The sequence below is a fragment of the Pelodiscus sinensis genome, chromosome 1 (genome assembly GCF_049634645.1).
Source record: "Pelodiscus sinensis isolate JC-2024 chromosome 1, ASM4963464v1, whole genome shotgun sequence".
Taxonomy (NCBI): Eukaryota; Metazoa; Chordata; order Testudines; family Trionychidae; genus Pelodiscus; species Pelodiscus sinensis.
The window spans coordinates 82,134,607-82,146,919 of NC_134711.1; the positions used below are offsets into that span (position 1 = coordinate 82,134,607).

The following is a 12,313-nucleotide window of genomic DNA, read 5'->3' on the forward strand; positions in this document are numbered from 1 at the left end:
GCTGACATTCATAGCCCATAATATAAAGCTTCTTAAAAACCCAAATGATGCTCCGTTGAAATCCCCAAGAGAAAAAAGGAAACAGAACCAGAAGAAGAAATTGATGATGCTGAAAAGAAAGAAGAAGTCGAAGAAGAGGATATGTATGAGGAAGAAGAAGAGATTGAAATATATGGATTAGATTTGGAAAGTGCAGATTCTGATTAGACTTGTATTCAATCCAGAAAGTTAAAAATATTTGTATCCTGCAACAGAAGATTCTTAATAAAAGTTCTAGTAATTTAAACCTCCATCTTTTTTTTCTTTACTTTCCTGAATTTTCATTTTTAACAATTGGAAACTTTCATGATTCTTGAAGTTTTATTAAATAAATATATTATTATAAATAGTAAAATTCTTTAAAACTATTTAACAAGTATTTAAGATAAAATTCTCAAAAATTCTCTCATTAGAGAATATTCTCAAAAATATTCTCTAGAATATTCTCCAAAAGTTTATTCCTGAGAATTTAACATCACTATGAGAGGGTGTGTGGGTTGAACTAAGGAAGTTGGGTAAAATCACTGTACAATTGATGACATTGAGAGTATAATAAAGACTTGCTCTCATTTGTAGTGCAACAATGAAACATATTTGAAAGTTTAAAAGTAGTGTTTTGACTGTCTCTTAATGCTTTAGATTTATGTTAATAAACAAACAGAAAATCTAATCAACCTAGTGCCTAATAGTTGAGAAACTGGACTTTTAATAACTTCATTCATATGAGAGTAGGTTGTGATCATGAAAGATCATGATACTATCTATGGGTATGTCTACACCACCACCCTAGTTCGAACTAGGGTGGTTAATGTCGTCAATCGAAGTTGCAAATGAAGCCCGGAATTTAAATATCCTGGGCTTCATTTGCATCTTGCCGGGTGCCGCCATTTTTAAATCCCCGGTAGTTCGGATTCCGTGCCCACGGCTACACGAGGAGTAATGGTAGTTCGAATTAGCCTAATTCGAACTACCTACTCTGTGCTGCGTGTAGCCGCGGGCACGGAGTCCGAACTACCGGGGATTTAAAAATGGCGGCGCCCGGCAAGATGCAAATGAAGCCCGGGATATTTAAATCCCGGGCTTCATTTGCAACTCGATTGACTATATTAACCACCCTAGTTCGAACTAGGGTGGTAGTGTAGACATACCCTATATGTTTTGTTAGTCTTTAAGGTGCTGCAAGACTATTTGTTGTTTTTCCAGTTGAGAAATTGTTCAACTATGTCTATGCTCTTATATTTCAACTATAAAATATAAAAATTGTTCTTAATTACTACTTCCTTTTAGATGGCAGTCAAGCAAAACCTATAGTTTCTGTCCTTCTTGATGTAACAGACACACTGAAATGTTTCAGAGAAACCCTAGAAAAATCTAAGTACCACAGCAGAGCACTTAGACACAGCAGAAAATTGCTTTCACTATTTCTTGCTCACACACAAGGTAAGGTAATTGTTAATCAAATTCTTAATTATCAAATGTGTGTAGTTCTAAGAACCCCTTATAACACATGATTGCATATGGTACATATTTTTAGCAACAAATATTAGAAAATCAATTTTTAAATTCCAGTGATAGTTGTTGAGAGCAAGATAAAAGTCTTTTTTATTTAAAGAAAAACTCTGAATTCTTGTAAGGTGAAAATGTAACCAAACATTTTTCACTTTAAGAATATCCAAATATTTTTTTCTTTAGGAATATAAAAACAGCCATTGTCTTCATTACTGCTTCATTCATTCATTATAGTTTCATCGTCCATTTAATTCTTGTTGTCCTTTTTTGGTTGGAGTTGTTAGCCAATATTTGGTCCTCTTGATGAGTTGTTTTCATTAGGAGGAGAAGTTAAGGATAGATAATATCTACACACTCGCCTGGGATAGGGGAAGCTCAGCTTCAAGACTGTGCTCTACCTACTTCAAAGCAGGGACTTAAACCTGGGTCTTCCACATTTCAGATGAGTGCCCTAGCCATGGGGCTATTGACTTTTTCTGAAGTGGGTAGTCTCTGTCTCTCTCCCTCTCTCTTCCCCTGCTCTCCTAAAAATTAATTCTGGATCTTAGAAAGCTCCTCATAGAAAGTTTTGTTGTAGCATATATGAAAAGTTTTGTTCCAACAAAAAATTAGTTAGTTGAAATATTCCCAATTAGTTCAGATATCTTTTTCTCTTTTTAGCAGAGCCTATCAGAGGAGGCCATCTGTGGCCTCCTTCATCATCTGTTCACTTTGCACTGTCATCACCAAGGCAGCAAATTTGACTCCTTGTCAAATCTGCGGCCTCCTTCCCTGCTTTTCAGAACCATTTGTTTTATTTTCATGGGATCTGGAACCTCATCTCTACAGGCCATTGGGTCCAAGAGATCACAATGGTAGGGTATTCAATAGAAATCATCTTACCTAGCAGCCCTGCTCCCACTCAGAGACCACTCTCACAAAAGCATATTACATCGAGAAGTGAAATCCCTTCTAAGTCTTGGTAAAGTGGAAGAAGTATCTCTAGAATACAAAGGGAAGGGGTTTATTCCTATTGCTTTCCTATACTGAAAGGAAAAAGGGGTCTGTTGCCCATTTTTTAACTTAACACAGGAAACCACCTTCATCTGTAGATTCGAGTTCTAGGTGGTAAAACTGCCCTTGCTTGGGGGTGGGTGAGTGCATGAAGTCTTTGCCTCCCGCCCCCCAGAGCATAGAGAGAACCACCAGCTGCTTTGAACAGCTGGTGGTTCCCTCTGGTCCCCTGAGCCCCTGAGGAGACTTTGCATGTTTACCCATCCCCAGGTCTCGATTGGCCTCAGGGTGGGGGAGCAGCAGGGTGGACGCAGGCTGGATCAACAGGCTTGGCAGGCCAGATCTGGCCCACAGTGGCTGTCTTGTCTACCTCTGGGGTAAGGGATTTGGGTCCTGGTGGGCCTGTGAAGTCTGGGGGGGAGTTTGAGTGAAGGAGGCCATTGTGACCTGGGACACAGGATTGAGGTGCAGGGGTTTAGGTTATGACCTAGGGCAGGAGGGGGTTGTGACCTAGGGCAGGAGACTGGGGTGCAGAGGTTTGGTAGTGACCTAGGGCAGGAGACTGGGGTGCAGAGGTTTGGGTTGTGACCTAGGGATTGTGATCTGGGGCAGGAGACTGTGGTGCAGGGTCTGGGAGGGTATGTTTACACTACCCTCCTAATTAGAACTAGGAGGGTAATGTAGGCATACCGCACTTGCAAATGAAGCCCGGGATTTGAATTTCCCGGGCTTCATTTGCATGAAGCCGGCCGGCGCCATTTTTAAATGCCGGCAGTTCGAACCCCGTGCCGTGTGGCTACACGCGGCACGGAGTAGCTAGTTCGGATTAGGCTTCCTAATTCCTCGTGGAATTCGTACAGCTAGTTCGGATTAGGAAGCCTAATCCAAACTAGCTACTCCATGCCGCGTGTAGCTGCGCGGCACGGGGTTCGAACTGCCGGCATTTAAAAATGGCGCTGGCCGGCTTCATGCAAATGAAGCCCGGGAAATTCAAATCCCGGGCTTCATTTGCAAGAGCGGTATGCCTACATTACCCTCCTAGTTCGAATTAGGACAGTAGTGTAGACATACCCGGAGGGGGTATGAGCTCAGAAAGGGCAGAAGATTCGGGTTATGTGGGGTGGGGGAAATAGTAGTGAGGGAAGCTGAGGATTGTGGGGAGGAAGGGGCTATGTGCCAGAGGCTTGGAGGGTGTTTTGCCCAGGCCTGCTCTGAGCACTCACCCCCTATGATTTAGGTTACTGTTTGTAACCAAGAGTGGCATAATAGGACAAGCACTCAAAGGAGAAGAAACAGTTACTTACTTGTAGTAACTGTGATTCCTCTGCAGGTGTAGTGCATCACTCATGCTCCTTCCACATAACTACAGAATCCTATAACAAAGGAACTGAGGGACATTTGGGGTATTCCAACTTTTATGCCATAGGGTGCATGAGGATAATCTCATTGCATATAGACATGTCTTGAAGAACCACAGTTACAGGGAATATAGAACATCACTTCTGCAGTGATTACAGCTCCCATCACTGTGCAAAATAGGAGCTCAAGAATACTTTTTAATACTTTAATTTGACATTGTGTGGAGTTGCGGACTGAGTTTCTGGTCCTAGAGATTTTTTCCTTGAAAGGTACATAGGGCAAGTAGGAACATATTTAAATTTGCTTGGTTTGTATGTTTTCAAACTAAATCCAGAGTATAAGTAGTGCTCAATGTGTCATATTTCATTTATTCAGAGCAAACTAATTATTTACTGCAGGGACAGAAAAATGAAGCCTGATTTTTCACTTCCATGTTTATTCACTTGTAATCGCAAGTTGTTTATTCCTTTTGTTTCCTTCTAACCTACCATTATAAAGACCAGAAATGCCATGTAGAAATCATACACTGAAAATATTTTGGGGTGATATGGTGTAAAAATATTTATGCGAAGGAAATATGTCTGTAAACTACATTAAGTAAATAAATTATATTTCTGACCTAGAAACCTGTGGAAGAATAACCAATCAGATCAGTTCAAATGGAAAAGTGGGATTTAGTGAGGGAGCTGAACTGACATTTCTACCAACCCCACCTGATCTTTCTCAAGAAAAATTTAAATTCCCCAGTATGGTCGAAAGCAGACCATTACCTCAGTCACAGCTCTCAGTAGTTGTCTCTTCTTATGAAAGAACTATTGGTAAGATATTTACATATTTTGTTTACAGCTAATACAAACAACTTGGTATGTCTGTGTTCATGTTCCTCTTTGTGCAGTTTTATTCTCTGTCCCTTTCACATCAGAACGTCATTACAGCAGATATTTTTTATCCTCAACATAGGGTGCGTCTAGACTGGCAAGATTTTGTGCAAAAGCACTTGCTTTTGCGCAAAAATTTGCCAGCTGTCTACACTGGCCGCTTGAATTTGCGCAAGAGCACTGACTTTGTAATGTACATAATCAGTGCTTCTTGCGCACATACTTTCCCGCTCCCACTCAGGGATAAGCCCTCTTGCACAAGAATACCTGCGCAAGAGGGCCAGTGTAGATAGCCACCTTAATTTTTTGCGCAAGAAAGCCCTATGGCTAAAATGGCCATCGGAGCTTTCTTGCGCAAAAGCACGTCTAGATTGGCACGGATGCTTTTGCGCAAAAGCACTTTTTGCGCAAAAGCATCCTTGCCAATCTAGATGCTCTTTTGCAGAAATACTTTTAACGGAAAAACTTTTCCATTAAAGTATTTCCGTAAAATCATGCCAGTCTAGATGTAGCCATAGTGTTTATAGGACTGCCCCAATCCCATCCATTAAAAATAATTTCCCCAGTATAATACAAAATAAGGCAACAATACATCAGTCACAATTTTTGAGTAGTTTTTTCTTCATATGAAAAACTTCAGTGGCGTTGGTTACTTCAATGCAGTTGGTTACAGCTGAGACTCTGGCTCATGGTTTTATCATCTGACTGTCCCTTTACTTATTTTTACAGACTTGTCTAGGAAATTATTTGACAGCTAAGGGGGTTATGACTTTTTAAACCACTCTATGCAACCTGTAGAAATAAGATAGCGAACTGCACCTGTATCATGAATACTTATTTTCAAAGAAGTTCTGTCCATTTAGCATGTCTGAAACAGATTTATGTGTACGTCCTGCTTTTGCTTCAGTTGGAGTTAGTGGGAACAGAATTAAGACCATAGTCACACATTTGAAATTAAAACATCTCAAAATCATCATAAACATTTACATATAATATTCATAATCTTATTTATTATATCCTGCATGTGTATCTATTGTTCAAGATACAGTAATGGTTTTAACGTTATAATGGATTTTTTCTTATTAATGAAAATCAGAAATCCTTCAAATAAATAATCAGCAAGACCTCAAGGTACAGGCTCTCCATGAACTTGGAAATCTTTACTTTTATGCAGGAAAGAAGCGGTATGTAGACATTGCATGAATAGTAGATATAAAAATGACACAAGTTTTATTTTTGTAATCAATTTTTTATCAATAATTCTCCTGACTTCAGCTCTTTTATGAGTTAATTTGCTGCCTTCTTCTCCATATCTTTTTTTCCTACTAACTATATTAGTGAATGGCTTTCTTTGGAATTAATAATATATATGCATCGCTATGAAGTAATTGTGTCATTCTCCCTATAACTATTTGACCTTAGTAAAATACCATGTATAGTGAGCAATGTTCCCTCTAATCTTTTCCACACATGTGCAGATTTTTTCTTCTCCAAGTGCAGAATAATTTTTTGTGCACCATGGCATGTGTAAGTGAATGTGCATTACCAACATAAACAAAAATCTTAACTGTTTTAATCACTCTGCTAATCAGCTGAGCAGCATTGTAATCTGACAAAACTGTAGGCACTCTTATCAGCTGAGCAGCACACAGCTTATAGGGAACACTGTTAGTAAATTGATCAAATATTGTATTTTTGTATCTCACAAACAAGTTTTCTGTCTAATAAGAATTACTTGTAGCTGATAGAAGAGAGAATAAAACTGTAGAAAATATCAGCAAAATGAATGATGCATTTTTGCATGTTACAGAGCTGCTTTTAAACACTGGTGTCAAGCCCTGGATGAAACACTCAAGATACCCGATGTACTTAATAACTGGCAAGAGTTAGTTGATTTTTCAAAAAATGTTATTGATGACTTTACAGATGAAAGTTTTAAACACTTTAGTGAGAAATGCATTCATCAAGCTGGAATTTGGGGGTGCTTGCATGCAGCAGTTTTAGCGGCTAAGATTGCTCAGTAAGTATTTTATTTTTTAATGTATATCTTTAGGTTTCAGAACCACACATTAACAAAATCCCTGAAATTTTTTTTAAAAACACATTAAAGAGGAGTTACAAAACAAAATCAGTCAAAGCAGCTGCACTTTCACCTTGACCATGTCTCTTACTACTTAACAGTAAACATGCCCAATACCGTGTCAGTGTCAAGTACCACAGCACACCACAGTATTTCCTCAAAACAAAAATCAATTTTCAGCTTTCTCTGCCTTCTTCCAATTCCCACCTAATCACATGAACTTTGTAGCAAGTCCACAAGGTTAACCAATTTTAGTTATTTGGATCAACACATGGAGAGTATTTTAAAGGGAAGTGGCTCTCTTTGTCTGATCTTAACTGCAGATGTATGGCACAAGGAGGAGTAGAATAATAGCAGCCTACATATAAAACATAAAAATGTAACAAATTATTGAAAATTGTAGCCCAAAGGGCTTTGCAGCCTTATTAATTTTTAATAGAAATATCAGAATTCTTAAGTTAATGCTCTTAATGAATATTTATATGTCTTTGGGGCAGATTTAATGGGGAAAATAGTAATTTATCTGATTAGTTTTAGATCAGATTAAGTTTTATCTGTTGTGTGCAGGACTACCATAAATAACTATATCACCCAAGCTATCTACTGTATGCATACTATTAAAAGACTATAATTCAGATTCTGTTTTGTGCCTCTAAGCCACGTCTGGACTATGGAGAAGATTAACATTGTGGCGGTTGATCTTCTGGCATTTGATTTAGCGAGTTTAAGATGCTAAAATTGATGGCAGAACTCCTACTCCTTGTGAGGAACATGGGAAGTCAACAGGAGTGTTTCTCCTATCGTCTTCCCACTGTGAGGACGGCACCAAAGTTTGGCTTAAGGTATGTCAATTCCAGATACGTTTTTTACATAGCTGGAATTGTGTATCTTATGCCATCCTTTGGCTATAGTATAGACCTTGCCTAAGAGGAACAGCATAGAATTAATTGCCTGGGGAATGAAGTGGCAGGGCATAGGTGGCTTAAACAACTTTTGTGCCTAGTGACCCTGAGCTACTCTGCAGCCTGAGGTGTAATTGAAACAGCAGCCTGTCCTTGGCTCTCTTGGGCCACATTATACCCAGAATCTCTGCAGCACTATGTTCTATGGCCCGACCTCCAGTATAGTCCTTGCACTCCATGGTCCATTAAGACACCCATCTTCTCAGTCATCACCTCTGTTTTGTAGCAGCCCTCAGTCTCCCTCCCTTCTGACCAGGGTTTTTCCAGGCTGTGCAGTTCCCTGCCTACGCTGATATTCTAGCAAGCCTGACTGCCTAACAGAGTACCATCTCCTTTTGGCTTTCTCTTTGAAGGCTGTGGACAGCCTAATGGCTCACAGCTATAAATTACAATACATCTCTTTATAAGCACACACATTTATTCTGATGCATTATAGGGAAAACATATGAAAAATGTGTCCCTACCAGCTGATAGAGACTTGATGCTCTGTCCTCAGCAGTGAGTTGATGCAGCACTGAGGGAGATCTGCCCCTCCCCCAGCCAGGCACATCCAGGCGCATGTCCTCAGTTCCTGGCTGGATGAGGCTCATTAAGCAGCTGTGGGGCTGTGCTGCCGCACAGCTTAGAGGGAACCAAAGTGGAGCTTTGTGCATGGCCATCCCCCAGCACAATCTCACAGCTCCCATTGTCTGGGACCCACCCAATGGGAGCTGCCTGAGCTGTGCTTGTGATGCAGGCAGTATGTGACACCTGTCCCTTCCCAGAGCTCTCAGTACTCAGAGAACACATGATCCTGCAGCTGGCCACTTTGAGTGACATACGGAAGTGTGGAAGGCAGGGGGTCTGCCTAAGGGTCCCTCTGGGCTGCTGGCCGGGAGCTGTCTAGGTAAGCACCCCACAGTGAGAACCTGCACTTGGCAACCCGGCTGCTCCCTTCCTCTGACCCTCTGCTCCCCCTTCAATACTCCTGTCCCACATAACCCAAACTCTGTGCACCACCGCTCCTGCACCCATACCCCCTCCCAGTCCCTGCACCTCAAGTCCCTGCCCCAGGTCACGACTCCCCTCCCAGACCTGCACCCTTCCTACACCACTTCTCCACATCAGAGTCCTCTCCTGCATCCATACCAATATCCCAACCTGGACTCTGCAGCCCCTCCTGAGTCCTTATACCTTTTCCCAGGTCCCCCTCCTCACTCAGACTATCTCCCAAATCTCACACCTCCTCCCTTCTGCACCCAACTTCCATCCCAGACCTCACACCTCTTCCATTGATATCATGGAAGAGTGCGGCCCTTAACTGCATACCAAATTCTTGGAGTGGCCCCCCCCATCAGAAATTATTGCCCACCCCTGCCCTAGCTACTCCTCCGGAAAACTACTTAATACTTTTTTCCACTAGTCCTTTCTTATCTTGCGCATTGTTCAATACAGTTCATTGTTCAATACAGTTCCCAAATCTCATAGGGCAGTGGTCCCCAATCTTTTGGGGCTGCCGGGCACCTGGGGGTCGGGCTGCACATGCGCCATGTACCCGAGAGGGGCAGGCGCATGCGCCAGGCATCCAGGACCGGGCACACAGGAATGGCTTGGGCCAGCTCTGGTCACTTGGCGGGCGCACATAAATGTCCCGGCGGGCGCCATGGTGCCTGCGGGCACTGCGCTGGGGACCACTGTCTTAGGGTACGTGTAGACTACATGCCTCTGCTGACAGAGGCATGTAAAATAGGCTACCCAACATAGTCAGTGAAGCAGGGATTTAAATATCCCCGGCTTCATTAAAATAAAAATGGCCGCCGTGCTGTGCCGGCTCAGCTGATCGTCGGCACAGCGCGCGAGTCAAGATGCAGATCAGTCAACAAGGGAAGCCTTTGTCGACCACTCCCTTATGCCTTGTGAAACTAATTGTCATGAAATCTCTGGTGAGGTGTTATATGAGAGGATATAAACATGTATCTATTTGTTCCTCTTTTTTTCTATATAGGTTCTTATACTGCCCTCATCACCATAATATCTGAAGTACCCTCATCACTAATATCCCAGAACCTTCTGGTATAGGTTGGACCTCCCTGGTCTAGAACCCTTAGGATCTGACTGGTCCTGAAGGAGGGAGTTTGCTAGACCAAGGGAGGTCAGCCCCTCTGCTGACAGGCTCTGGGCTCTCCTGGGATCTGTCAGCAAATTGCCAGGCTCCCCTGCCCCTGGGCCAGTAGGCTCCCAGTTCTTCAGCCAGCCCCAGGGATGCTAGGGATCCATTGCCCCAAGGCTGCGAGACCCAGCTGCTCTCAGGCCACCAGGACTCCATTGCCCCAGGGCTGCTGGGGCTCTGCTGCTCTGAGGCTGCTGGGACTCCACTGTCCTGGGGCCATCAGGGCTCTGCTGTCCCAGGGCTACTGAGGCTCCATGGCCCCACAGTCGCTGGGGCTCTGCTGTCCCAGGGCCGCCTGAGCTCAGCTGCTTTGGAGCCACTGGAGCTCCATGGCTAGCTATGGGCCGCTAGCACTCCACAGCCTTGAAGCTGCCCCGGCACACCAGGACTCCACTGCACTGAGCTGGGGCGCTCTGGTCCAAGGGCTTTCTAGTACAGCAATATCCATGGTCCTGCTGGACCACAGATGTTGCTGGACCAGAGAGTCCCAGACCCCACAGGTATTGCATTAAGCCACATGATTTAGAGATCATAATCATAATCATGATCACAATCATAATAGTAGTAGTAGTAGCAGTAGGAAAAAGCATTGTTAATTAACATAAATTAATGAACACATTTAGATTTCTTACTTATACTGTACTTACTCTTAGGTACATATTGACATCAAATATGACAATAAGAACTAAATGCTGCATATTCTCTGCTGTACTCTTTAAGGTAAGGATATATTTTCTTTTAGATTTTATTCAATAGTTCGCATATTGTTTTAAGGTACAAAGCTCAATAAATGACCAATGATAAAAATATTCCCAAATCAAATTATGTAGAGTCAAGATTGGAGGTAGATACCAACTTATGCACATAAAGTTGTGTTCATTATGGGGTTTTAAACATTATTTCTGTATTTTAGTCTAAAAAATTATCATTTCAATAAGTTAGTTTCCCAGAGAAGAAATAAAATATTGAAATATGAAGACAGCTGAAACATTTGCCAGTCAAATAGATCTTTTTTCCTCTTGAAGTAGAGACCATCAATATCAGCAGGGTGCTTCCTGTCATAGATCACTACAGCATCTTCATAGATTATCATAAATTTTTAAATAGGTAACTGGGAGTACAAAAATATTAAAAAATCACTGCAGAATGTTTCTTGTGGTAATGAAAAATATTGACTATTCATGGGAATGTCAACTGTGGTTAGAAGTTTCTTCTAAAAGATATGGTGGTGCATCAGATGAATTAAAATTTCACTTATAAAGAAAATAAGATCCTTAAATTAAGAATCCAACCCTTTGGGTACAAAGCCAGGAGTAAAGATTTTTCTGTATACTCTGGGAATGGAGATTTGAGGCATCATTAAGAACAGGTGCCCTGGGAGAGGGATCACAAATATTCTGTCAATTGGACTTCATATAGGCACAGGAGTACATGCTAATAGATATCAGTGAAGCATCAGGAATTTAATCAGTTTCATCCAAAAAATAAAGAATAAAATAATTTGCACCGTTATTTTAATCACATAAATCATTCTAGGAACTTTATGCTGCAGCCTCATCCATGAGGATCCTGATCCATTCAGCCACATATTGAACACTTGAGTAAAAGGAGAAGTGCCATTATCTATTAACACTATCTGTGATACAAAGCTGAAAAATGTTGATTCCAGGTATCATGCAGCAATAGAATTAACAAGATCATTGCAGTTTTATCCTTGTGTGCATGACTGGAATAGGACCTGTTCTAGTTTATTCAGATGGATGTAATTGGTGGAAGAGTGTGCTGCAAAATGTGATCAGTCCATAGAATCATAGAATCACAGAACTGGAAGAGACCTCAGAAGGTCATCAAGTCCAGCCCCCTGTTCTAGGCAGGACCAATTCCAACTAAATCAACCCGGCCAGGGCTTTGTCAAGCCAAGACTTAAACACCTCTAGGGATGGAGACTCCACTACTTCCCTCGGTAACCCATTCCAGTGCTTCATCACCCTCCTAGTGAAATAGTTTTTCCTAATATCCAACCTGGACCTCTCCTACCACAACTTGAGACCATTGCTCCTTGTTCTATCATCTGTCACTACTGAGAACAGCCTCTCTCCATCCTCTTTGGAACCTCCCTTCAGGAAGTTGAAGGCTTCATTTGCATAAGCCGGGCGCCGCCATTTTTAAATCCCGGCTGGTTCGAACCCCGTGCCGCGCGGCTACACGCGGCACGAACTAGGTAGTTCGGACTAGGCTTCCTAGTTCGAGCTACCGTTACTCCTCATTCCACGAGGCTTCCTAGTTCGAACTACCGTTACTCCTCATTCCACAACCCCGCTCTCCAGGCATCACTGGACACTGT

The 12,313-nt window shown here is 42.1% G+C and overlaps 1 protein-coding gene across 10 annotated transcripts in view; it reads left to right on the top strand.

Moving 5' to 3' along the window:
• CFAP54 (cilia and flagella associated protein 54) overlaps positions 1 to 12,313 on the top strand; it is a 238,111-nt gene that overhangs the window by 143,629 nt on the left and 82,169 nt on the right. For all 10 annotated transcript variants that reach the window (XR_012905249.1, XM_075933796.1, XM_075933789.1 and 7 more), the window contains 5 exons: positions 1,327 to 1,479; positions 4,524 to 4,718; positions 5,875 to 5,962; positions 6,589 to 6,798; positions 10,623 to 10,689. Coding sequence is in view for 9 of the 10 variants with exons in the window: in XM_075933796.1 (XP_075789911.1) it covers positions 1,327 to 1,479; positions 4,524 to 4,718; positions 5,875 to 5,962; positions 6,589 to 6,798; positions 10,623 to 10,689 (713 nt within the window). In the remaining variant the exon portion in view is untranslated. The remainder of the gene's footprint in view (positions 1 to 1,326; positions 1,480 to 4,523; positions 4,719 to 5,874; positions 5,963 to 6,588; positions 6,799 to 10,622; positions 10,690 to 12,313) is intronic.